The 25904-nt window shown below is 40.3% G+C and overlaps 2 protein-coding genes and 1 long non-coding RNA gene across 3 annotated transcripts; all 3 read right to left on the bottom strand.

The window, feature by feature from the left end:
* Positions 1–1655: 1655 nt before the first annotated feature.
* Positions 1656–10972, bottom strand: LOC138598132 (putative monooxygenase p33MONOX). Its single transcript, XM_069669833.1, has 7 exons — positions 10907–10972; positions 10583–10770; positions 10265–10376; positions 9865–9992; positions 4669–4820; positions 4265–4440; positions 1656–2874 (listed from the first exon to the last, which is right to left on the bottom strand). Exons 1-7 carry the CDS (start codon positions 10932–10934, stop codon positions 2669–2671), a joined length of 990 nt encoding a protein of 329 aa, XP_069525934.1. The 5' UTR covers positions 10935–10972; the 3' UTR covers positions 1656–2668.
* A 2461-nt stretch (positions 10973–13433) lies between these two features.
* Positions 13434–14676, bottom strand: LOC138598609 (C-X-C motif chemokine 10-like). Its single transcript, XM_069670423.1, has 4 exons — positions 14466–14676; positions 14143–14263; positions 13891–13968; positions 13434–13743 (listed from the first exon to the last, which is right to left on the bottom strand). The coding sequence occupies exons 1-4, from the start codon at positions 14527–14529 to the stop codon at positions 13695–13697; spliced, it is 312 nt and encodes a 103-aa protein (XP_069526524.1). The 5' UTR covers positions 14530–14676; the 3' UTR covers positions 13434–13694.
* A 4836-nt stretch (positions 14677–19512) lies between these two features.
* Positions 19513–20342, bottom strand: LOC138598643 (uncharacterized). Its single transcript, XR_011308646.1, has 3 exons — positions 20228–20342; positions 19976–20053; positions 19513–19828 (listed from the first exon to the last, which is right to left on the bottom strand). It is a non-coding gene; the product is annotated as an uncharacterized lncRNA (long non-coding RNA).
* Between the last annotated feature and the right edge of the window lie 5562 nt (positions 20343–25904).

Genomic DNA, 25904 nt, shown 5'->3' with positions numbered 1-25904 from the left:
CAAAATGAGGCCTACAGGCACACCCTGTCATAAATCCACCACACACACACACACTCACACACACAATAGTCAGCTTCAGACAATAACTGCTGAGAGCTAACAAGGGCTGTAAAGTGTTTCAGTAATGGCTAAGCCCACAGGGGAGGGACTCTGCTCCACTGTCTCTACCTGCTGGCTCTTTGTGTGACAGCCTGGATGTTTGCTTTGATGTGGAGCGAGCAGCTTGGGTAGTTCATAATCTCCAGCTAACGTGTGGTATTATACGCAATATAATAGTTCTGACAACAGTAGTAGAACATCATTAAATCAGTGTGTGCAGTGGATGGATTAGTCAACACAGAGGATCATATAATCCTGGTTCTTCCCACCTCCCCGGGCTTCAGGTCTGTGTGGCAGAACTAATTTCCTGATTATCTCGAACAGCTAAATATGATAGCTGCTACATCGTCCGATTTCAGCAAACATGCTTCTGTTTTAAAATGAAAAGAGAGATAAAAGACGCAATAAAACAGGCATACAGTCAAACTAGTGACGAGCATTAAACATATTTTGGAACAATGTTTTACCGCCATCTTCTGGCCAAACACTGTTGCTACAAGTTGGTGTAAAATTATTGACATCACCATTTGGATGAAATTGCACGCTCGTGTGTTGATGTCATGGCGATGGAAAAATTAGGTTGGTGCCACTTCCTTTTTCGATAAAAAATAATCACATCTACATATCTTATTGTCTTTGATATATTATATCGATGTGTATGTCTACATTAATTAAGCTGGTACCTCTGAATCACACAGCAGACTTTTATTTCACTGGTTGATGATAAATTAAAACATAAATGTACATGATAAAAACACCCGACAACATGTAGACACAGGGTGCAAGAGAGTGTTTGGGTTGCTTAGCAACAAAAGTTCAGTTTCAGTTAAGTTGTGGAACTAGTTGAGTTGGTGGAGCAAAAGGTAATCTGTTTTTGATTGTTACTGTTTACTACTATTTGCCGCTTGTGTAACTGTAGTATAACAGCAATATCACACTCGAGGTTGTGATGCGTTACGTAATATCAGCTGTGATGATATTCAGTACATCACCCTCTCTGTGTGATATTGCTTAAAGGGGGGTATTGTGCTGTTTCACATTTTAAAACGTATATACAATGTTACAATGTTGGATGTCCAGACTAAATGTGAGTGAAGTTTCAAATCTGTAGGTAAAAGTGTGTTGGAGTAATCCCCAGGCTTTTCAGTTCAGTCTGCAGGCTGTTTTTTCTACACACTGCACTTTGTGAGTCATAGCAGGCTTCAGAGCGCTGGCCAAACCGAAGAAAGTGGGCTTGTAGGGGCGGGGTTTCCTAAAGGGACAGAGCTGATTGAGTCGTTTCAGGCAGAGGCTGTATGAGACCTGAGTTTTTTTTTAACTGTAAATTATGCTAAGCTACTCCACAGGGTGAAATATGAAGCTTGAAATTAGCATGACACCCCGTTAAATGAATGCCCATTTCATAATGCCTGGGTCAAGGCAGAGTCCCTGATTTGTTCAGCAAGTCAACTATAAAAAGGGAAATTAAATGGCAGTTCAGTGTCATTATTCAGCTCCATATGTTCACATTTCCCTGTGTTTGCATTAGAAAAGAACTCAAGAGAGATGTTGTTGCTTGTAAGTATCAGATTTATTTACAGATATAAGTGGGAGACATCTCCCTTGTGCAATTACTTACTGGAATTCATCAACTTATCAATCAATTATTATTCATCAATATAACAGCAGGGATTTCTCTATTTTGACACAAAAAATGCAGAATTCAAAATGCAAAACTTCAATGTGTTATGTTTTTATGGCAAAGCAAAACTGTGGTGCAATATAAAAATGAGATGAAACCAAGAAACTAACAACTATTTAGAATGAACAATGTTGATTTAAAGCAAACAATCTGAGAATACTTAAGTTGAAATAATAATAATTAAAAAAAAAATCACTTCAGGTCACCAGTCACACTCTCTCACACTATGTAAAATAAGATACTCTTGCACATAAAAAAATCTGAATTTAAATGGCAAAAAGGCCAAAGTTTAGGCACAATATCAGTCATACCACACTATACTCTGCATGCTAACACAGAGAAGCACTACACAACTACAAACCTGTGAGCTTATTTAAAATAAAAAGAAATTATAATACAAATGAGACTGAGCATTAAGAGTTAAAATATCTGGTCAGTACTAATGTGAAAGGACTGACGAGATATTTCAATAGCTTTAATCTCATGCCATCTCTGACAACGGAAGGGGACAGCAAGGCGATGCACGTCAATGCACCAATAACATGACAGAACAATTATACAAAGCAGTACCATCTGTAGGGATGACAAATTAAGTTACTTCATGTTTGTTTTATTTGGACCACTGAACTGAAGAGATAAAGAGATGTTGTGGACCAACAGAAATGAGGAGCAGTTGATCTGAGTGGATCAGCTGGGAGGAGTAACAGTGCGAGGATTTCTCTGGGGCTGGTGATCTAACACTATAGGTGGTCGTCATTACTCTCAAGTTTCAGTGAATGTGCAGGGAGGTGGAGGGAACAGACAAAGACAGACAAACAGATCAGTAACCAGAGAGGAGGAAACATTTAGGGTGTGGTGCAGAGGTGGAACTACAGCACCGGTCTGGCTTCAGAAACCCGAAGGTGTTAAAACATTCATGTCCCGAGGTTTGAGTTTGTGTGGCCGTGGGGGAACCCGCTTGGCCTCAATGCCAGAGATTTCGATTTTGGGGGGCATGAAGTGGGCGGGGTCGTCCACCTTAAAGTTGACCTGGGGGTTGGAGCCATCGATGGTAGTGGACTTCTGCAGGCCGAAATAGGACTGCAGTGAGAAGCCTGCAGGAGAGAGGAGGAAGTGATCAGTGACATAAATGTACCAGCTAAAGGGTGCAGCTTCACGGTCATGATTTTAAAGAGAATATAGGTGTGCTCCAGGACCATGTGACATCACTATTGGGTGTGGTCAGAGGTGAAAGGAGAAGGTTTCAGAAAACATGAGTTGGAGACTTGTTTGTCTAATGTTAGCCTTCGTGCTTAAGCAACATAACACCTCTGCAGTAATACGTAGGCTCACTCTTGTGTCTGGAATTTGGCTGGAGGGCGTCTTTTGTGTGGATCACATAATATGGCTTCAGCACCATGACACGAGAAAAATCCCACTGATTTCAAAAGCTCTACAGTTACAACCAGAGTTCAACTGTGGCAGTGAAACCAATTATTATCAACAGTGATTATAGATGGGGTACGTAAATTATTTGAGAAGTATTTTCAGTCATATTTGTTGAAATTCTACTGTAATCTGTTATTTAAGTCCTCTGACAAAAGACAAAGAAAATCATGGCATGTGTCTCTGTCCCAGGCCAGTAATGAGTCCTTCCAATTGTTCATTAAAACCTAATCTTGGATCCTATCAGCTTTAGTCTGATGACGATATAGCCTCTGGGGACAACAGTGAACATGCCGGGCATTTAGCCAGCATTTAGCCAGCAGTTAGCTATAAATTTCCGTGTGCTGCATTGTTTACAGAAAAAGAAACAATTTTTCTTGTGATTGACTTTAATCAATTAATTTAATGTTTTTGCTGATGCACATTTGTATAAAGTAAAAATGCACCTTTGTCAGGTCTGTTTTCAACAAAATTACTTTTAAAATGCTCGTTTGTTGAACAGAGATCAAATCATTTCTGATGCATTCGAGGAAATCGGGAAATCTGAACGCTGAATGGCTTTCGTGACACAGCGTCAAGGGAATTTATCTCAAGTTGTATTTTAGATTTAGAACGGATTGTTAGCTGAACGTTCTTCAGATATCTGTTTATAGACAAATAAGAAAGCAAATCATTGTCAGATGACCGCTGTCGGGAGCCGGGATGTCGTTAAGGGGCATTAAGTTCCACCTGTTTTTGCTCTCCACGCGGACTGTTTTTCCACACTTGCCATCCCCAAAAGCCACATCCCTGCCTACAGATTCTACATTTCTATGCAGAGTCTGTAAATAGAGATTAATTAAGACCAAATGGAAACTCTCTCTAATGTACTCTTCCTGCACCAGTGGGGGAGGCAGTACACGTTCCCGTGTCTTAGGGGAGTGGCTTTGGCATTTTTGTTTTATTGGATACTTTCAAAATCAAGCTTACTCTTGCTGGTTTTCGACCCCAACTTTCACAATGTAAAAAAGTACTGTAATTCAGCCAAGACCCAGACGCAGGACTGGGTATTTAACTCACCTGTGCCAGTTTCTGAACCTGGATCAGTGGGGGACTTCTGAACCACAGACCGTGTTCCGAAGAAGTTCCACCTCTCTCCTCCTCCTCCCTCATTTCCTCCCATGTCTGTGCTGGAGTTGGGATTGTTGAGCTCTGGGGTGGCAAGAAAAGGCGCAGGACTCAGCTGGAACCAGCTCCTGCATTTCCACCGAGCAAAAGAAAGACATGAGCATACAAGAAACCATAGAAAGAATGCAGTATGTTAATATAACTAAAAGCAAAATACTAAATTTAAAATACAATTTTGGGAAATGCATGTTGTGATTTTTGGTTTCAGTTCCACCCATTCAACAAAACATTTTGTTATGGGTTAAGGTCAAATAACAATATCATCTTACATATTATACATTTTGCATCACACCTACCTGCGACTAACAGCCGGTGATGAGTGGGGACTAACACAGGGGGTGACACTGGGGGTGACGGAGGGGGTGGCACAAGGAGTGCCACTTGGGGTGGATTGTGCTGATGGTGTAAGCCTGTCCTCCTTGAAGTCCCCGCTTGGCATTCTCAACTTCTGCACAGAGAAAATAAAACAAGCAATGAAAAATAGGAAATGAAGAAAAATCTTAAATTCAATATCACAGTTGGCTTTTTTTTTAACGTATGCCGCCCACACAAGCAATACAACTATGACAATTACTTTCCCCCTGTCAGCGTGAGACAAACAGCACGTTTGTGATGTATGTGTCAGAGAGACAGCATTGACCATATTTAGAGAGCAAACACTCCCTGAATACACAAGGTAAAAGGTCAGCAGTGTTTTTCCTGGGCTGCAGATCAAAAATAATAAAGTGCATCAATGAGCCTCTGAGCTTTCACCTGTGCCCGAATAGAATGGGTGGTGAGAGAGAGGGGGAGCCACAGAGAGAACCACTAAAAGCATGGAGATTTGACAATGAGCCACATTATAATTAATCACAATTAAGTTTCACAACATAAGCACTGAGCTGAGAATTGCATTTCAAGGGCATGACTGCAATGAACATAAACTTCATGGACTTCACTCAGAAGCTACTTATTGCTCTACCTGCAACAACAGCAGTGTGAATGTAACCTGCCCTGGTTTTGCATTAGTCCTTATCTAAAGAACACTAACATGTGCAAATGCTTGTTTTAGATTATGATAACTCTAACATACCAACTACAGAACTTTCAACCATACTTGCCTTAATATTTAGGTTAATTTCAGCAATGATATCTTGTATACTAATCATGCTGGATTTCCATCCAATACAGACATATTCCCATCCATGTGTTGAGCATCCTTCAAAGTTCTTATCCTTGCATTTGTGGTCCTGCAGTCTGCTGAGAGCAGCAGCCATGGTGCAAAACGAATAACAGAGAGCATCCCTGTGGCTTTTTATCTGCTGTGTATTATTGGGTCAGTACTCTGCTGGACCTCAGCCAGGCCAGTTTTACTAATATAGACTTTGACTATGAGTTAAACATAACAAATAGTAACTGCATCTAACCGCTCAGGGCAGTTAACCCCAGCAGAAAATGTTTGTCTATCTGAGGTTATAAACTTTATTTTACTAACCCCAACAAAAAATTCAGCGAAGAGTATAACAACAACAACAACAAAAAAAAAACTGAAATGGAAAAAAACATTGAACAGTGTTAGTCCGACCGTTGAAAGGACCATCTAAGACATTCAAAATTTGGTGCTATTGGTCAGCAGGTGTCACTGATTGTTACCATGGTAACATAGGTCTTAGAGCCGAGTTAGACTGGGAGTAAGGCGTCTAATTTTTTTGGATTACAATTAGTCAGTCTTTAATTTCGTGAACAATCTAACTTGCAGTAGACTAATCTTTGACCAAAATTAAGACTGGCTTAACACTGTAGACCAGTCTAAAACATCTGTATGAGACAGGTGTCACAGTTTAACTGGTGTTGAATTAATAGGTGGCTGTCACAGATGTGTGTGGGCGGGGCTTATGAGTCCGTTGTCCACAAACGAGGAAATAAACGCCTCGCTGTTTTATCTCAATCAATCGATGTCTTTCCAGACGTTGTAAGACACACAGTTTGATGAACATTCATTTTTCTGTGGACAACATTACATAACAATGGTGAACCGTACACTCGCCACCGCCAATCGCTACAAACGTGTCGTCTCTGTTTCTGTTTTCTTAAAATAACGCAATGCCACAGAAACATCGAGTAAATAGAGAGGAAAGTCAAATCGGTAAAAGCTTCACAATAACTCAAACTCAATACATCTAAAGCATGAGTCATCTGTGGTGTAAAAGAACACATTAACTGGTCAGCTGAAGTTTGAATTAACTTGGGATGTTCCGCTGTGTGCGGCTGTGGTTGCAAAGGCGATCTCAGAGCTCGTTTTTATGATGCCAGAGCACTGACGTGCACAGATGACAAAAACGTATCCACAAGTAACTGTCAAAAACTGTTGAATTCAGTTTCTACGTTATCTTGCTGCACAGTTTAAGGGAACTCCAGCCTGCAAATCAGTTTTAAACGATGTGTTATGCAAGTGACTGTGTCGATACCTGTTTAATGCTACAATAAACATTGTTCATGTTATCTTTTTTATATTTGTGCCATGACAGCTTTAATGTGTTAATACTTCATACAGAATATATTTAGCACACTGTGTCTGAAGTATAAATGTATGCATGCTTTAAAGCACAGTAGATAGATTGGTAAAGGTGTGTCAAACTGTGGTGATGGGCCCAGGTTAACTTGTGATACAATATCTGTATATTGTTGAAAGCCTGGTGGCTTTCTCCCTTGACAGTTAACTTTTTAGCCTTCAAGAGCACCTGGCATTCACCTGCATGGAGTGTAACACTTTTCTACTTTGAGCATCTGGTGTCCCTCTTTTTTAATACAGACGTTTTATTGTCTCTGTAGCCACAAAAGCTATAGTGGTATGCACATATTAATAGAACGAAACAATCTACTTATTCTGCAAAAATATTCTGAATTGCACATTCGCAAATATTGAAATAGAGGGTGATATGAGACATGCATTGCTTGTGTAGGCTACTATCAAGAGTTAAGCTGGGCGTATCACCACAGTTTGACACACCTTTAACAATCTCCACTACACTTTAAGCTGGGCATACATTTATACTTCAGACTCAGTGTGCTAAATATATTCTGTATGAAAGTATTAACACATTAAAGCTGTCATGGCACAAATATAAAAAAGATAACATGAACAATGTTTATTGTAGCATTAAACAGGTATCGACACAGTCACTTGCATTACACATCGTTTAAAACTGATTTGCAGGCTGGAGTTCCCTTAAACTGTGCAGCAAGATAACGTAGAAACTGAATTCAACAGTTTTTGACAGTTACTTGTGGATACGTTTTTGTCATCTGTGCACGTCAGTGCTCTGGCATCATAAGAACGAGCTCTGAGATCGCCTTTGCAACCACAGTCACACACAGCGGAACATCCCAAGTTAATTCAAACTTCAGCTGACCAGTTAATGTGTTCTTTTACACCACAGATGACTCATGCTTTAGATGTATTGAGTTTGATTTATTTATTGTGAAGCTTTTACCGATTTGAATTTCCTCTCAGCACAGAAAAATTAATGTTCGAGCAAACTGTGTGTCTTACAATGTATCAAAAGACGCCGATTAATTGACTTAAGTAAGCAGCGAAGTACAATCGAGTCGTTTATTTCCTCGTTTGTGTACAACGGCCCATTAGCCACGCCCACACACATCTGTGGCCGCCACCAGTTAATTCAACACCAGTAAAACTGTGACACCGGCCACAGAATACACCAAATCATGACTGGACAACATTTTTTATTTGGTTATGAAAGTTTTAAAGCCACGGAGACAGAAAAAGCCAAACAAAATCATGTTCAATTCTAGACCAACAGGAATAACGGGCAAAAGGGGCTACCTGTGTTTCCATCTCTCTTATAACCATTGAGCTGGATTTGCTTGATAATAATTCACATAAGGGACTAAAGCTGAGGTTGTTCTCCCTCTGGAGGCTGGGGTCAGATAGGGACATAACGGTTTCCTATACGGAGTAGAACAAACACAACCCTAAACAGTCATGGGAGCAGTCTCTAATGATATCTGTAGCTTCTATTTACAATAAGCGTTTTTTAGCAGGCACAAAGCTAACGGTGAAGGGACTGCCACATAACGGCTAACGTAACTGTTTCAAGCTGCACAAATTACCAACGACTCGTTCGTTTACTTAGTAAAGTCAAGTTCAGCCACCTAGCCCCTCAATGATGTATTGGCTGCGCATTAGTTTAATATAAATTGACTCGGACTGATGGTCGATTGATCAGTTAATGTAGAAATTAACAAGCTCGATCCCTGTTTTGCAAGCTAGCATACGATGTTGCTTTGCTAGCGGCCTGCTTTTCGGACGTCACGTAAAATGGCTAAAACCTAAGCATAACATAACATTTCCTTGACGTACCTTTTAATGATAAGATTTCTGTGGCGTTCCACTCCGATAGATTCTTCCATTTTGTCCATAATCAGCTGTTTTAACAAGTTTAAGGGTCTTATTTTTCTCGAAAACACAGACGTTGCCGTCTGCAGTGGGCCTCTAAAAGTTTGTTCTGTTAGGAGCTCGGTGATTGGTCCGTTTGAGACAACAAGGAGGCTCGTTTCATTTAGGGGCGTTGCTTGGCAACACTGCTGATAGAAGCTCCAGTCATTTGAACAAGCACAGAGCGTATTACGTAATTTGTTTACCAAAATGGTGTTCCATATTTAACCCGCAATCACTCAAAAGATTATACTGTGTTGTTATCATACAATTTCTCATTATTTTACTTGTTTATTTTAAGTTAAAGCACAGAAATCATGATTCTTTTACTAATAATATGAGCCTGGCAGTGGGCTCTTATGATCTTATGTATACAGTAACAACACTTTATACTGTTTTTGCACTTCTGACAGGTCAGTCCATAACCCTGGAAAAGTGACCATGGCAGTTTGAGGCAGGAGGCATAGATTTCAGGGAAAATAGACACATCTAGATGGAAAAGAACCTTGTGCTCACAAACATTCACAGGTACTTTGTGGATGCACAGGGTGTATGCACAGTCTGTTAGTGCAAGATATATTTCTAATACCTGACATTTTTTATATATTATTTTTGTTATATATTCCTATTTTCAGTGTTGATCATGAAAACATACTTTCAGAGATTAGTGACAATATAACATTTCAAAATGAAATGTCTTTTATCTGTTGGAATCTTTTAAATTCATCCTAGCAACATTTTACTTGTTGAATGATAAAACTTTTACATTGTCTTTGTTAATCCTGTTGTTTTATGTTTGAGCCTCGGCAGATTCCCTCAGTTATACCTGATAGGATTTATTATGTATATTTGATGAGGATCAGACCTGCAACCTTTCATTTAGACGTTAACTTTGTAAAATAAATCAGCAGTTTTTTCCACTGTTATTTGAGTTGTTCTACCCTCTAACACACCTGTCCCACAAGAGTTACGTATTATAATTTAAGGGCAGAGAGCAGTTTTTCACTGCCACCTGATGCATCAAAACTTCTGCCTCATGTTTGTTCATACTTACTGGCAGTGTGCCATCACAGAGCCGGTGGAATCGTGTCTCCTCAGCAGAGAGCCCTTTGTGGGGGGAGTACCCAGCATCCGTCAGCCCTGCCTGGTGCTCAAACTTCTGCAGGTTCTCGTGGGTCTGCTCTAAGTGAGAACGGGCATACAGTCAGCAGTGGAGACAACATTAGTTGATGTTTTTATATGCTGCACTCCATTAAAGCCTGCTGATACTCTGAAGATTGTTTATCTTTGTTTTGATGCCAAGGCAGCAGCAGATTGGACAATCATTGGCGAAGCTTACATAATCCTGTTAAAAAAACTTAGCATATAGTTAGATATTCATCAAAATAAAAATAAATGATTGATGATGAATTTGATGGAAGAAGGTAGGTATTGAGTTTTTTTTGTTGACTTACTGATCATCAGTGAGCTCATTAAAGAGGTGGCTTTGGCTTTCACAACCGGCACTGGAGACTTGACTGCCGACGGTGCCTCAAAAGTCAGCAACTTTCCCCCGCTCTCGCTTTCCTAGGCGCACAAGTTTACACTGTTAGGATTAACTTACAAACTAGTTACATCACGAATAGGTAAGCAAGTCAAATGTGTGCAGGCATGCACCCTAATGCACCTAACCCTGAGGGACGAGTTGCACACCAGCCAAAATGAACAACGTTTTGTTCAAGTAACGCTTCCCAACAATTTGGATCAGACAGTCAGAACAAACAGGAAAGCACCTCTGCAGTGTTCCTGAACTTGTGCTTTGGGATGACAGGGTCCTTCCACATGATGTTCACAGTCAGGTCTGGAGGTGGGGAATGCATGGGCGCGTCCATGTGCTCGTCATAGCTGATATTGCGCCGAGTCATTCCAATGGGGGACGATAAGGCACCGAAGAGTCCGGATGCATTGCCTGACTCAAGTGCTGAAGGATGGGAGAGAAGAAGAAATGTTAGAACTCAGTTATCATAAAACCAGTTATCACTTCGTCAAAAAAATGAAAAAACTTAAATATCACACGTGTCTAAGTTTATTAATTCGAATCTAACTTCCTACATTACCTGGAATGTCTCCCTGCCTAGAGGCCATTTTAACAACAGATCAGAGGGGCTGACCGCAGGAGACTCTGGAGGGTGACTGTGTGCAGGTCCACTCTGCTTGGCTTCTGTGTCCAAACCTGAACATGTCATCACATGATATCACACAGTGTTATAGGGTCATTACAGACAGAAAGACCTGCTCCTATGGAAGTAATGGCGACTAACAGTATGCATACTAGATGTTATTAGCCTTATCATGGCTTAGCTTAAGGCAGTAGAGATGTGTGTTTACTGTGCAGGGTGCATGGTGTCCTGTCTCTGAGCTGCTCCTAATAGAAGCAAGGAGTCTGGTTACAGCACTGTCATTAATAGGATGTAATGTCAGTCACGCTCGCATGCCATGTCAGAGAAAAAAACAACAATCTGAATTAAAAAAAAAGGAAATGAAACTTATTTTGAAAGAAATAAAAGCTGACCATTTCATATAATGCAGCATGTTCTTCATTTAGTTCCTGATTGTGTAAAATAGAAAGCAGCCACTGTCAGTGCTGTAATGAACCACCTCTGTTATCACTGCTCCTTATCAGCCTTCTCTGAGATCACTTTCCATTGAGATTGGCATGACTCTTCCTCACTTAAATTAATGCTGACATGCAAAATCTAAATCCAAATCGCGGCAGAACTCATATTTTGCAGGGGAAGCTCGGTGCTGTTGTGCAGTCTCGTCTACTTTGCAGACAGCTGACATCAAGGTGCTGTTCACGTCAGCACTGTGGGGAGCCAAAAACAGTGACTTGCAAAAACAGGAACCGGAGTGTCACGCCTCGGACGAGTGGGAATATCAAAAGAGTCTGTAAACTATAATAAGAATTACAAAAACTGAAACTGAACGCGAGTTTTTACACCATTTACGATTGATATGTTACATAATCTCTTCATATATCAATTAGATATGATCATTGTAGCCTTTCATTTCAGTTATGTCACTTTATATTGTTCAGTCGTTTTGCAGCGTTCACATGAAGAACAATAGCTCGTCATGCATGCTACAGGGACATTAACAATTACCTTACCTGTAAATATTTCCTCCCCTGCTGAAATTACTCCACAGCTGCAGTGATTTCTTTGTCACTGTCGCGTCGCTTTGACAGGCTGAATGAACAAATACAATGTGTTTGTTCTTCGGTAGGCTCATCCATGACTTTTGGACATGCACAGGGTAAACACAACGCTGACGTCCACGCAGCTCCAGTGAACGCACCTCTCCCGAGGAGCCGGCGGAAGTGATCATCCGAAACTAGGAACCCTGCACCCTGTCTGGGAATGACTAGTATGGTGCAACATAACGGTATTTGCCATAAGGCACTGTAAGGAAAACACACCATTCAAAAGTCATATTTCAAAATAAAAGTGGGCAGGAAGTAATAATCGAAAATGTTATTCAAAAATGTGGTTCATATTTAACTTTATTTAACTTTATTTTCATGCCAATTTTAACGTCTGCTCGACTACTTATTAGATGACGTCATGTATGTGACTAGTTACCTTATAACTTCAGATTTCTACATATTAACCATATAAAGAGTTTTTAACATGAGATATTTTGTTCAGTTAATACAAGTGCAGCTGAAATGATCAGTGGATTAATAAATTAGTAGACCGACAGGAAGTTCATTTACAAACTAGGCCTATCCTCTTTTTGACAAATGTGAGGATTTTTGCTTTTCATTTATTTTGAATTGATTTTGATACTTTTTTGAATTTTTGGACAAAACTAGTTTTCTGAAGGTGTCACTTTTGGCTCTGGGTATTTTTGATGGCATTTCTCAATATTTTCATCATAAACTACATATAACATAAACTAAACAATCCAACTAACATCTTGTGTTTTACTGCTGCTGCAGACTTTATGTACATTTCCCTGATACATACTTTCAACACAGGATTTTTACTTCTCACAAAATATTTGAAGCCTGTGGTGTTAGTTATGCTGAATACTTCCTGTACCACTGTAGAGGACTAAACTCTGGTCACACAGTCACATATGGGACGCTTAATTTAACTGGGGGTCAAAAAGCTGGTTTTGGTTTACTGAGACTTGTACATTTGGATTAGGTTGTAGAGGTTAGGGTAAATGTCAGTGGAAATACCAATGTGTGTGTGTGTGGGTGTGTGTGTGACAGAGAGAGATGGGTGTAGCAGATTACAGCCTATGAGACTGATCTGTTTCTGAGCCGCCCCTGTCCCAGCAGAGCGGGAACACACAGAGTTGGTTGGTTACTGACCCTGTAATCTAAAGAGCGCCTGCAGCTCTGGTTCCTGGTCACATGTAAATACTTGTAAGACCCATTAATAGTGTCTAGAAGACGCCTGAGAGGGCAGCTCCCCCTGATATTTACCACTCTGCAACCTAATTCTGCAGGAGATCACATGGTGAGGAGAGCTGACACACATTTTGTGCTGCATTGGCAGCCTTTAACCACAAGGTGGCACTGTTGCTATAGAGGACAAAGAATTAGACCGGGAACAGAAAACAAACATTCAATAATCTCCTTCATTTTTTATTTTTATTAAACAAAAACCGCTTTAAAAATCAACCAAAGTAAATAAAACGGAAATGTACAGCAGGTGCACATCAGTATAGATAGGAGAGAAATAGACTCAAGATGAATTCATTTCAGATATTTTTGATCATTCAGATTATTTTTTCACATCTACATGCGCTTTAAGGGGCCTTTGTTGGGGGTCAGAGGTCATCTGAGCTTTTTGATGATCCAAAGAGTTGAAAGAGGAGTTAGAAGTGAGCTGTTTAGGTTCTGTCCGGGCTGGAGGTGGAGGTAGGAGAGGTTTTCTGTTTCCTAATAGAAATGAACATGAAGGACACACATTAGAGATATTACAGCAGAGCAGTGAGGGCATACTGTCCCTCACAACTGTTACATCTATAAGTAAACGAATATTAGTGTGAAGATGAGGCTTAGATTCAGGTCTGTAAATATACTCACATGATGCGTGTCAGGAGTTTTTTCACTGCGGGTGTTGCAGGGTTCAGGCAGAACCGGAGGCCGCTGTTTGCTGTGACACTGTTAAAGTAAAGAGTGCAGGTGAGCTCAGGTAAAGTGTGAACAGATACATGGATGATTCAGGCAGGAAGAAGATATGCCTCTACTGTGCAGGTCATGAAGTCTTAACATGTGATTAAAATAGATTTACTGAAGTGATTTTGGATATTAATTGATGATTTAAGTGTCTCTTACACAATCTCCACTTTGCTACAGAAGCTGGTTGCCGGGTAGATCTGGATGTCCTTTATTTCAGACTTGGAGCGGATTTGGTTTCTGAACCGTTGACACAGACACTGCTGTTCTAATTCATTCTCTAAAGAGAGAAAAAGAAAACATTTAATTTCAATAGCAGCGTTTTCATGGCACAGATTTCTGCTATTTTTCTACACTCATTTTCTGACAACAAAATAAACCCCACGGTGTATATTCATGACAAAGTTGACCAGCAGAGCTTTCGTGACTGAAATTAATTGTTAGTTGTAAAATGACAAAAAAGAAAAAGTCTAAAAACTTACCCTGGGCTTTGGAGATGCAGACCATGGCAGCCAGGAGCAGGAACAACTTGATGATGCTCGACATGGTTGGTTTCCTCTTTGCTGATGGTGCTGACGCTAGAAAAACTCTGCTTCCTTGTGGGTGACAGACAGAAGCTGTAAGAAGTGCAGCTAATGAGGTTTTCTGGAGTCAGATAAAGTGAAGAGTTGGCAGGAGCAGTGTGAAGATCGAGGCTGAGGGGTCGCCTTAAATACTCTCTTTGGACACATTTTCTGGGAAGGGAATTTTCTGAGACTGGGAAGTGAAACCTGAAAAACCACAAAAGAGAAACAAGTTCCACCTCGTTCCATGAGAGTGGGAGGACCCACTCTTATTAGATATACCAATCATTTAACCATATTAGACATCTACAAATACACTTATGTTCTATTTATTAAGATAAGAATGAAAATAAAGTAAGTTGTTTGGAACAGAAAACTCTGACATCAAGCTTCTGCTCACTAGAGATGTCAACTCTCGTTCACTTCAGTGACCCGGATCTTCGGATCTCGTTCAGCTGAACGATTCGTTCATTACATTCGTTCACCAGGTCGTTCAGTGACATTTCCGGTTTACCCGTAACTCACTCACTCTCACTCGTTCACGAAAAATACGGCTCCCATTGCATTACTGGTCTACTTGGCCCAACTTGCCCATTACAAAACCTTCTGATATAATTTCTAAATAAATAAATAAACATAGTTTAGTTTGTGTTCATCTGTCAGTGGTTTACACATCTGTGAATTGACCTGTATACACAGATGCACCTAATCGGGTCGCTCGCTTCGTTCAGTGAACGAGAATGGTCTTCGTTCAGTGAACGAGAGCGAGGGAGAGACAGAGAGAGAGAGAGAGAGAGAGAGAGAGAGAGAGAGAGAGACGATCGGTCAAGCGATACGTTCAGTCGTTCTCCTAACCAATGATGGTGATTTGATACATTAGATGGTTTCCTAAAACAAGAAGTGGGGAGCCGCGAGCGGAGCCAAGTGAACGAAAGGAACGACTTTGATGCATGAAAGTGAACGGATCATTCCGTTCACTGAAAAGATTCGTTCTTTTTGAACGAATTGTTCAGGACCGAAACATCTCTACTGCTCACACTTTTAAACACGTGTTTTTAGATACTAAGAACTAAGATTATAACTAATTTGTTCTGTAATATTATTTTTTTTTTTAAATCTAAATTAGAGATGACATTTGGGTCTCTGTATGGAAGCCCTAAGCGGCTGGTCACTGTGATATTACAGACCACATACCATGCTGTCATTGCCCACACTCATGAGGTAAGTTTTGTGCTTTTGCAACTTTGGGGATTCGAGTTATGGACATCTGATGTTACAGTGTCGTTGTCTCAAGGTAGCCTGAGATCCTGATAAAACAAGACGAAGTTGCACGTTATCACAGGAAAAGAGTGGTCAGCACACTGTTCTTCTTCAACCCCCAAACAGACAGTGACACACACACACACACACACACACACACACACACACAGTCTGTCACACTCAGGATTCTCATCACTCCCACTTCATTGACTCCCTGTTGTTCTGACCTACTTATATATTTGCCATGTACTGTTATATCTTCTGTTATATCTTCATATACTGCACTGCACTTAATACTTACCACAGTTTGAAAGGAAACGCTTTCTGCCGAAAGTGCTGGTGTCAGGTTTATGTCCTCATTCAGTCTTTAGGGCAAAGTTAAATCTCTTCTTCCTACTTTTCCTTCTCTTATTTTAACTAGCCTTCTCCTTTCTTCTGAATTATGATTCTTGAACACTTACTGCACTTAAAATCCTCTTTTCCTGTAATGTGTTGCACAATTTGTAATGATGAGAACCAGTGACCAAAGAGATCAAAGAGAGTGTTAAAGACCAAGGAAGCAGCATGGCTGCTGAACTGATTTGTGTTCTGCAAAAGTTTGAACTCCAGTTTGTTTTACAGGGTTGGTTCTCTTGTGACTCAATACTTTCATGATTAAAAACAAAACTGTCTGCATCGCCACAAGAGGTGATTTTTATCTTCAGCAATGGAGTTGAACAAAGAGTTTAGAAAATTAGAATAAGCTTGTGACTCATACCACCCCCCGCCTTTCTGTCTTGAAATGCAGGCTGCCTCTTGTTGGCCCGTGTCACTTCCTGCATTGGCTCATTCCCCTATTAAGAGTTCCTCTTCTAACTACACAAAAAAATGCAATGAAACATCCTTGAGAATCTGGAATCAGTTCAAACGTTGTTTTGGTCTCCAGACTTACTCTGTGTCAGCCCCAATAACTGCAAATCATGCTTTCCCCCCATCTTTAGTAGATGGTGTGTTCTTTATTTGGTCCAACCTGGGCATTAAATCGTTTAAAGACCTTTATATTGGTAACACCTCCGCGTCTTTTCAACATTTATCTGTAAAACTTGCCCTGCTTAAGCAACACTTCTTCAGGTATCTACAAATTCCTAGTTTTGTTAATAATAAATTTCCTCAATTTCCTGATCTGCCCTGTGATTCACTATTTGATTCATTCCTCAAACCTGTTTCTGTTCAGAAAGGAATGATGTCACATACTGTATCTATAATCAGACACATATCCCTTTCATGCATGAATTATGACAACCTCAGTCAGGATTTTTTTTCCTGAGTGTTTTTGTTACTCTTTAGGCATGAAAAAAAATTTGAACTTCATTTTTTTTAAACATACATTTTTCAGGGAGTTTATGACATGTCCATTAGGGTGGACAACATGCGTTTGAGCTTTCAACTGATGAAATATGTTTTTAACAAAACAATGAATAAAATGACACATCATGTGAACACTATGAAATGCCTCATGTTTAAATGTTGTTTAACTAATGTGTTCACATATTTGAACATATTCTAATACTGTTAAATGCAATGCAAAAACGTTGAACCTCCTGACTCCTCAGCCTTTCCCCTCTTTCTTTCTAACCCTCCTCCTTCCATCCCTCCCATTCCTCCCTCCATCCCTCATTCAGCTCCTTCCTCTTGACTCTTCAGCCCTTCCTACCTCACCCTGTTGAACTGTATATTTTTTCAGTTCACATTTCCTACAAAAATAACAAAAAATATTGCCCATGGCTCTCTAAACATTCTACTGGGCCTTTGGTCTGGTCTGATGGATCCAACCTCTTCAGTTTCCCTAAACCTAGGAGTAGAAGGAGCCATTTCTGGTAGATCCCTGCTAACTTAGAGACCAATGCGAACTTCAACAATAACTTCTCTATCAGTCATGATAAAGGAGCTTAGTCTACTACAAGCTACTGAGGGGTTTGACCCAGGAGCGACTTATCTGACGCGCTTAATTGTCCAAATTTCCTTACTGTGTAAGGTTCAGGAACGAGTCCACACGTCTCCATTGATTGTTCCATCAACCAAGGTTTATTCGTTGCACAACAAAAATGTGAGTCCCTTCATCCAAACATTTGACATTCCAATCTTGTGCCCTAACAGTCAAAAACCGTTTGCCCTTCCGGGGTCACACAACAACTGCCTGCAACAGATTTCCCACTACCTTTATTGCTGTGATCTGAATGACCACAGTGCCACCTACTGTAACAACAAAAAATACAAATTCACCCTGCTTCCCCATAACATTGCATTTGGCTCCTACAAGTCAGTTGACCCGGCAAGCCTGCACAGTACAGTCTGACTGACTCCAACCATAACAATATATCCGCCTACTACGACAAACATTCTCTTTCAAATGTATTAAGTACATCAGTATAGTCTCTTTCTTCTGTTGAAAAAGTCTATCTTTTATGGAAATTGGCAAAGTACCCAGGGCACAAAGCCACAAGACACCGCATGCAGATGTACTTTGTGTTTTTCGTGTGCGCACAGCATCATGGCATCTGTTTGCATGATTTGCTTCGGTGAGCTGGGGCTAGTGGTCTCCAGGACCAAACCTGATCTCAGGGGAGGGCTTGGACACTGCTCTGCGCTTCACAGAACGTGGGGTAGCACTGGGTCTTCCTCTTGTCGGTGTCTGGATGGAACCTGCATCTATTAGTGCACGAGCTACAGATGCCTTGAAATGCAGAAGATCCTTCTTTTCCAATCCAGACATTCTGTAGAGGTGCCAGGCATTCACAGTGGTCACGTCCAAGAAGTGAAAGAACACTCGGATGTACCATCCTTTGTTTTTGCGTCAGTGAGCATACATTGCAACACATTGATCCATGAGATCTACTCCTCCCATATGCTCCCTCAGCAACCTCAGCTCCACTGTCACTACTGCTAGCATTTACTGTTCCTCTTTTTTCTGGTAGCCATTCATCATCACTGCCGCTAACATCATCCTCACTTGACTCGGAGGGTATTTGCTCAACTACCCTGTAGGCCTTTCTATCACGCTCTGCATCTGACCTCTACAAAACATAAAGACATGAATCGTTACTCTCACGATGGAACTAATTTGCACAAAATATTTGTACACTCTAAAAAAACAAAATGTACATTCTAATAACATAGATTAATTGATTCACAGCCAAAAAAGTTACTGCAGATGAAGTATTTTCAAAAACAACAAAGTCGCAGTAATAGTATGAATTGTAGTTAAAATATAGTCAGCGATGCATGATGTCCAATTTAGAGGACAGATGATTAATTGCAATTTCCTCCCAACACAAAATCAATACTTGGAAATTTCAACGATTATATTACTCCTTAGTTGTTACTTGATGTCCCCATATTTTTTTTTACCTGCAAGGCTCTCTTAGAATAGAAGGAATGGACAGATATTCCTTCGCTGCTCTGCACTTCTGGCCTTCTGTCGGCCATCTTGGTTTTGAGAATTTTTTGTTGCACTTACAACGGCTGGCCAGATGGTGGCAGTGTATGAGATGATACACTAGCCTCCACTGTAGTGGCTGATGCGCAACTTTGACATCAAGACTCATGCATATAGAAGAAAACAGCTTTTGAATAGCTGTCCACTGTAGTGACCGCTATGCATGAAAGGGTAGGACACAGAATCAGACCGGGAACAGAAAACAAACATTCAATAATCTCCTTCATTTTTTATTTTTATTATAAAAAACAGAACAAATGCAGAAAAACTTGGTTCACAACATATACATCGCTTTAATAAACAACCAAAGTAAATAAAACGGAAATGTACAGCAGGTGCACATCAGTATAAATAGGAGATAAATAGACCCAAGATTAATTCATTTCAGATATTTTTGTCACATCTACATGCGCTTTAAGGGGCCTTTGTTGGGGGTCAGAGGTCATCTGAGCTTTCTGATGATCCAAAGAGTTGAAAGAGGAGTTAGAAGTGAGCTGTTTGGGTTGTGTCCGGGCTGGAGGTGGAGGTAGGAGAGGTTTTCTGTTTCCTAATAGAAATGAACATGAAGGACACACATTAGAGATATTACAGCAGAGCAGCGAGGGCATACTGTCCCTCACAACTGTTACATCTATAAGTAAACGAATATTAGTGTGAAGATGAGGCTTAGATTCAGGTCTGTAAATATACTCACATGATGCGTGTCAGGAGTTTTTTCACTGCGGGTGTTGCAGGATTCAGGCAGAACCGGAGGCCACTGTTTACTGTGACACTGTTAAAGTAAAGAGTGCAGGTGAGCTCAGGTAAAGTGTGAACAGATACATGGATGATTCAGGCAGGAAGAAGATATGCCTCTACTGTGCAGGTCATGAAGTCTTAACATGTGATTAAAATAGATTTACTGAAGTGATTTTGGATATTAATTGATGATTTAAGTGTCTCTTACACAATCTCCACTTTGCTACAGAAGCTGGTTGCCGGGTAGATCTGGATGTCCTTTACTTCAGACTTGGAGCTGATTTTGTCTCTGAACCGTTGACACAGACAATGCTGTCCTGCTTCATTCTCTAAAGAGAGAAAAAGAAAACATTTAATTTCAATAGCAGCGTTTTCATGGCACAGATTTCTGCTATTTTTCTACACTCATTTTCTGACAACAAAATAAACCCCACGGTGTATATTCATGACAAAGTTGACCAGCAGAGCTTTCATGACTGAAATTAATTGTTAGTTGTAAAATGACAAAAAAGAAAAAGTCTAAAAACTTACGATGGGCTTTGGAGATGCAGACCATGGCAGCCAGGGGCAGGAACAACTTGATGATGCTCGACATGGTTGGTTTCCTCTTTGCTGATGGTGCTGACGCTAGAAAAACTCTGCTTCCTTGTGGGTGACAGACAGAAGCTGTAAGAAGTGCAGCTAATGAGGTTTTCTGGAGTCAGATAAAGTGAAGAGTTGGCAGGAGCAGTGTGAAGATCGAGGCTGAGGGGTCGCCTTAAATACTCTCTTTGGACACATTTTCTGGGAAGGGAATTTTCTGAGACTGGGAAGTGAAACCTGAAAAACCACAAAAGAGAAACAAGTTCCACCTCGTTCCATGAGAGTGGGAGGACCCACTCTTATTAGATATACCAATCATTTAACCACATTAGACATCTACAAATACACTTATGTTCTATTTATTAAGATAAGAATGAAAATAAAGTAAGTTGTTTGGAACAGAAAACTCTGACATCAAGCTTCTGCTCACACTTTTAAACACCTGTTTTTAGATACTAAGAACTAAGATTATAACTAATTTGTTCTGTAATATTATTATTATCTTTTTAAATCTAAGATAGAGATGACATTTGGGTCTCTGTATGGAAGCCCTAAGCGGACATGCATCCAAACATTTTATTGACTTTTCTCGAGACCTTATTAATCTCCTTATCTCGAGATAACGAAGCTGGTTTTCTCGTGATAACAGAATCATGTTCTGGCGATCTGTAACACAACACGTGGCTGGTCACTGTGATATTACAGACCACATGCCATGCTGTCATTGCCCACACTCATGAGGTAAGTTTTGTGCTTTTTGCGTTATCACAGGAAAAGAGTGGCCAGCGCACTGTTCTTCTTCAACCCCCCAACAGACAGTGACACACACACACACACACACACACACACACACACACAGACACACACACACACACACACACACACACACACACACACACACACACACACACACACACACACACATTGTCTGTCACACTCAGGATTCTCATCACTCCCACTTCATTGACTCCCTGTTGTTCTGACCTACTTATATATTTGCCATATACTGTTATATCTTCTGTTATATCTTCATATACTGCACTGCACTTACTACTTACCTCCATATTATACTGCACTATGTTATATTATTTTTATTAGTCACTGTTATATACTATAGTATATTATATCATATTATAGTACACAGTAGTATTCACAACAAATGTGTTCACATCAAACTGTACATTCTGTACCGTACAACATCTTATTACATCCCATATTCTGTCTTTGCGTCTGTAAAATACATTATTACATTATTATGAAATATATATCGTTATTGATACCACATGCTGTATATTATGTTATATTACACTATATTATATTATACCATTATACTATATAATTGCAATTTTATCTTTATACTACTATCGACATCATCATTCTACATTATATACAAATACATACTGTAATATACCATACTGTATCCACTTTTATACTGCACCTTCTATTGTACTCTTATACCTCATATAATGCTGTACTGCTCAATGCTGCTGCTATTAACCATACATGTCACTTTACCCCATCAGAGCCACTTTATGTTGTCACTTTTGTGTACCAGCTGTACATACCTCTTATTTATGTTATCTATTTTTATTTTTGTGTTTCTAATTCTTTCTATTTGAGAATATCAAATAAACACAACAATGACATTACACAAAGATCATGGCTTATTAGTGCTGGAAAAAAGTGGCGTTTGTTAAAATAAAAAACACATTAAATCTCTTATAAACAAATCTCACATAAACATGTTGAAAACTGTTTTTAGAAGGACGAAGTGTGGGCGTGTGATCTTTACATTGTATTAGATGTGGCGTGCAGCTATGGTTAACACTTAACCCCGGCCCCGAATCACTGTGAGAGCGCTCGAAAACAAACACTGAAGGCTAGTATGACCTCATGTGTTTCCACTGCTGCGTGGTGGATAAACCTAATGACATTTGTGGTTTTTAATCAGAATTAGAAGTGTTATTTGATGGAGTCTGACCTTCATTTGCTTATTGTGTTGTGCAGTTGTTTGATATTAACATCACTGTCAGATAGCTGTGGTAGCATCAGCTCTCCTGAGGTCACAGTTTGAAAGGAAACGCTCGGTTTCTGCCGAAAGTGAGAATGGTGTCAGGTTTATGTCCTCATTCAGTCTTTAGGGCAAAGTTAAATCTCTTCTTCCTACTTTTCCTTCTCTTATTTTAACTAGCCTTCTCCTTTCTTCTGAATTATGATTCTTGAACACTTACTGCACTTAAAATCCTCTTTTCCTGTAATGTGTTGCACAATTTGTAATGATGAGAACCAGTGACCAAAGAGATCAAAGAGACATAGTCAGCCATTTAAAATTGCTAAGCAGAAATTCAATTACCTAGGGATTCAGGTAACTGAAAAAGGTTCATTTTGCCCCTCTTTTGAACCGTGTTCAAGAAGACTTTGACCTGTCAAAATGAACACTCTCCCTAAATGTTTACATTTATTTCAGTGTGTACCCAATTTCCTCTCTCAAAACGTTTTCCGTAGAATTGATACCGTTATTAAAGAATTCATTTAGAATTTAAAAAAACCCCAGACCAATACAAAGACTAAAATCTGTGGGAGATATGGCCCTACCATATCTGAGGTTTTCCTGTTATTGAGGTCAGCAAATATTAGAATAAGCTCGGCTACAGTGTGACTCATACCACCCCCCGCCTTTCTGTCTTGAAATGCAGGCTGCCTCTTGTCGGCCCGTGTCACTTCCTGCATTGGCTCATTCCCCTATTAAGAGTTCCTCTTCTAACTACACAAAAAAATGCAATGAAACATCCTTGAGAATCTGGAATCACTTCAAACGTTGTTTTGGTCTCCAGACTTACTCTGTGTCAGCCCCAATAACTGCAGATCATGCTTTCCCCCCATCTTTAGTAGATGGTGTGTTCTTTATTTGGTCCAACCTGGGCATTCAATCAATCAATCAATCAATTTATTATTTAAAGTGCAAAATCACCATGGTACATGGTCTCAATACACTTTACAATAAAATCAAGTACAATAATAACAAACAATAAAACAATATTAAAACACCACAGGAATATGATAAAACAGTTAAGAATTAGTTTAAACCAAAATATTGAGTAAAGAGGTATGTTTTAAGACGGGACTTAAAAGTTGCAGTGGATGTAGCTTCTTTGATACCTAGTGGGAGGCCATTCCATAGAAAAGGAGCACGGTAGGAGAAGGCCCTGCCACCAGCTGACTTTTTATTGATTGGTGGGATGACAAGGAGGTTCGAACTAAGAGAACGAAGAGGACGTGGCGGAATGTAGGGAGAAAGTAGTTCAGTTAAATAAGATGGTGCAAGTCCATTTAATGCCTTATAAGTTAAGAGAAGAACTTTAAAATCGGCTCTAGCCTGAATGGGCAGCCAATGTAATGATGCCAGGACAGGAGTTATGTGACAGAACCTACTTGTTTTTGTTAAAAGTCTGGCGGCTGAATTTTGCACAAGCTGAAGGCTCTTAGTAGTACAGATGGGGAGGCCAGAAAAAAGGACATTACAGTAATCTAAACGGGAAGACACAAGGGCATGGAGAACCACCTCGGCGCTACGCCGGGACAGAGCAGGGTGGATTTTAGCAATGTTACGCAGGTGAAAGAAAGCCGTCCTGGTGATTTCCTTGATGTGAGTCTGGAAAGTCAGGGTTGGATCAAAAATAACACCTAGGTTTCTAATGTGCATGCTTTCAGAGATTGAACAACCATCAATATTAAGACAAAGACTCTCAGAGAAGTACTTATAGTTATTAGGCTTAATCACCAGCAAATCAGTCTTTGCAGTATTAAGCATGAGAAAGTTTTGACTCATCCAGATCTTGATTCGGCTTACACATGTTTCCAGATTTTGTATTTGAGAGGGGTCATTAGGCTGTAGTGGGATGTATAGCTGTGTGTCATCAGCATAGAAATGGAACTGTATACCATATTCGGCAATTATCCTACCTAGAGGGAGCATGTAAATACAAAACAGCAGAGGCCCCAGGACAGACCCCTGGGGCACACCAGCGGTAACCGTAGAGCATTCTGACAAAGAGTTATTGAAACTAACACATTGGGTTCTACTAGATAAGTAGGACTGGAACCATGAGAGCGCCAGCCCGTGAATACCAACGTAATGCTCCAGTCGGTGTAGAAGCACACAATGATCTACGGTATCGAAGGCCGAACTTAAGTCAAGAATTAAAAGTAAGGAGGCTGATCCAGAGTCAGCAGTGACAAGTAGGTCATTAACTACTCTAGTTAGGGCAGTCTCAGTAGAGTGGCAGGAGCGGAAACCAGACTGAAAATTGTCAAAGAGATTATTGGCAGAAAGGTGGACAGTCAGTTGATCAGCAACAATTCTCTCAAGTATTTTAGATAAGAAAGGGAGAGTGGAGACAGGTCAATAATTGGCAAGAACCAGTGGATCGCTATTGGGTTTCTTGAGGAGTGGTTTAATGATAGCAGATTTATAGGTCAAGGGGACACACCCCTCAGAGAGGGAAGTGTTCAAGATGGCACGTATGGGGGCATTCAGAATAGGAAAGAGTTCCTTAAGGAGGTCAGAAGGGATGGGATCTAGTGAACACGTTGTTGGCTTTGAGGCGGCAACCATTGAGGCCAAGGCCTCAGCAGAAATGGGTTTGAACTGAGAGAGTGAACTCGTGGACCAGGACACAGAGCACTGGCTGGACATGGTGCTAGAGAGCTGCTGGCTAATGATATTGTTCCTTATTTGGGAGATTTTATCAGTGAAAAACTCTAGAAAATCATTAGCTGTGAAAGAAGAGCTCAAAACCGGTGAAGAGTGTGTAAGCCTGGCCACAGTATTAAACAGGACCCGATGATTGTTCTTATTGGTTTCGATCAAATTGGAGAAATAAGAAGTTCTGGCAGCTGAAAGTGCATGTTTATAATGTTTAAAGCTAAGAGTCCAGGCGAGGCGTGAGGACTCAGATTTACAGGTACGCCATCTGTCTTCAAGTTTACGACAAGCCCGTTTTAAAGAGCGAGTGAGGTCGGAGAACCAAGGTACAGATTTAGTTCGAGTGCCTCTACTAGTTCTAAGAGGAGCAAAGGACTCGAGCGATTCTGACAGTGCACTGTTTAGGCCATCTGTAAGGTTGTTGACAGACGTGTTGGAAAATGACTCAAGTTTATCGGGCAAATGATCAGCTAGAAGGGACTTAACATGGTTGTTAATAAAACGAAAAAAATGAGTGTTAGATTCAGAGCGAATAGTCAGTGCATGCGTGAGAAGGTTAAAAAAGACACAAGAGTGATCCGAGACCGGGACCTGAAGA

This window comes from Semicossyphus pulcher, unplaced genomic scaffold, assembly GCF_022749685.1.
Source record: "Semicossyphus pulcher isolate SPU_LCO1_2020_fin unplaced genomic scaffold, fSemPul1.0.p SCAF_2, whole genome shotgun sequence".
Taxonomy (NCBI): Eukaryota; Metazoa; Chordata; class Actinopteri; order Labriformes; family Labridae; genus Semicossyphus; species Semicossyphus pulcher.
This window is presented reverse-complemented; position numbering and strand designations above follow the sequence as displayed.

Excerpts from the sequence above, each read along its gene's own strand:
- LOC138598132 (XM_069669833.1), bottom strand. The coding sequence starts at position 10,934 with ATGGCCTCTAGGCAGGGAGACATTCCAG. Across the intron at positions 10,771-10,906 it reads TAGGCAGGGAGACATTCCAG|CACTTGAGTCAGGCAATGCA; the intron begins GTAATGTAGGAA and ends CCCATCCTTCAG. Across the intron at positions 4,441-4,668 it reads TCACCGGCTGTTAGTCGCAG|GAGCTGGTTCCAGCTGAGTC; the intron begins GTAGGTGTGATG and ends GTGGAAATGCAG.
- LOC138598609 (XM_069670423.1), bottom strand. The coding sequence starts at position 14,529 with ATGTCGAGCATCATCAAGTTGTTCCTGCTCCTGGCTGCCATGGTCTGC. Across the intron at positions 14,264-14,465 it reads CTGCATCTCCAAAGCCCAGG|AGAATGAATTAGAACAGCAG; the intron begins GTAAGTTTTTAG and ends TTCTCTCTTTAG. Across the intron at positions 13,744-13,890 it reads AAACTCCTGACACGCATCAT|GAAACAGAAAACCTCTCCTA; the intron begins GTGAGTATATTT and ends CATTTCTATTAG.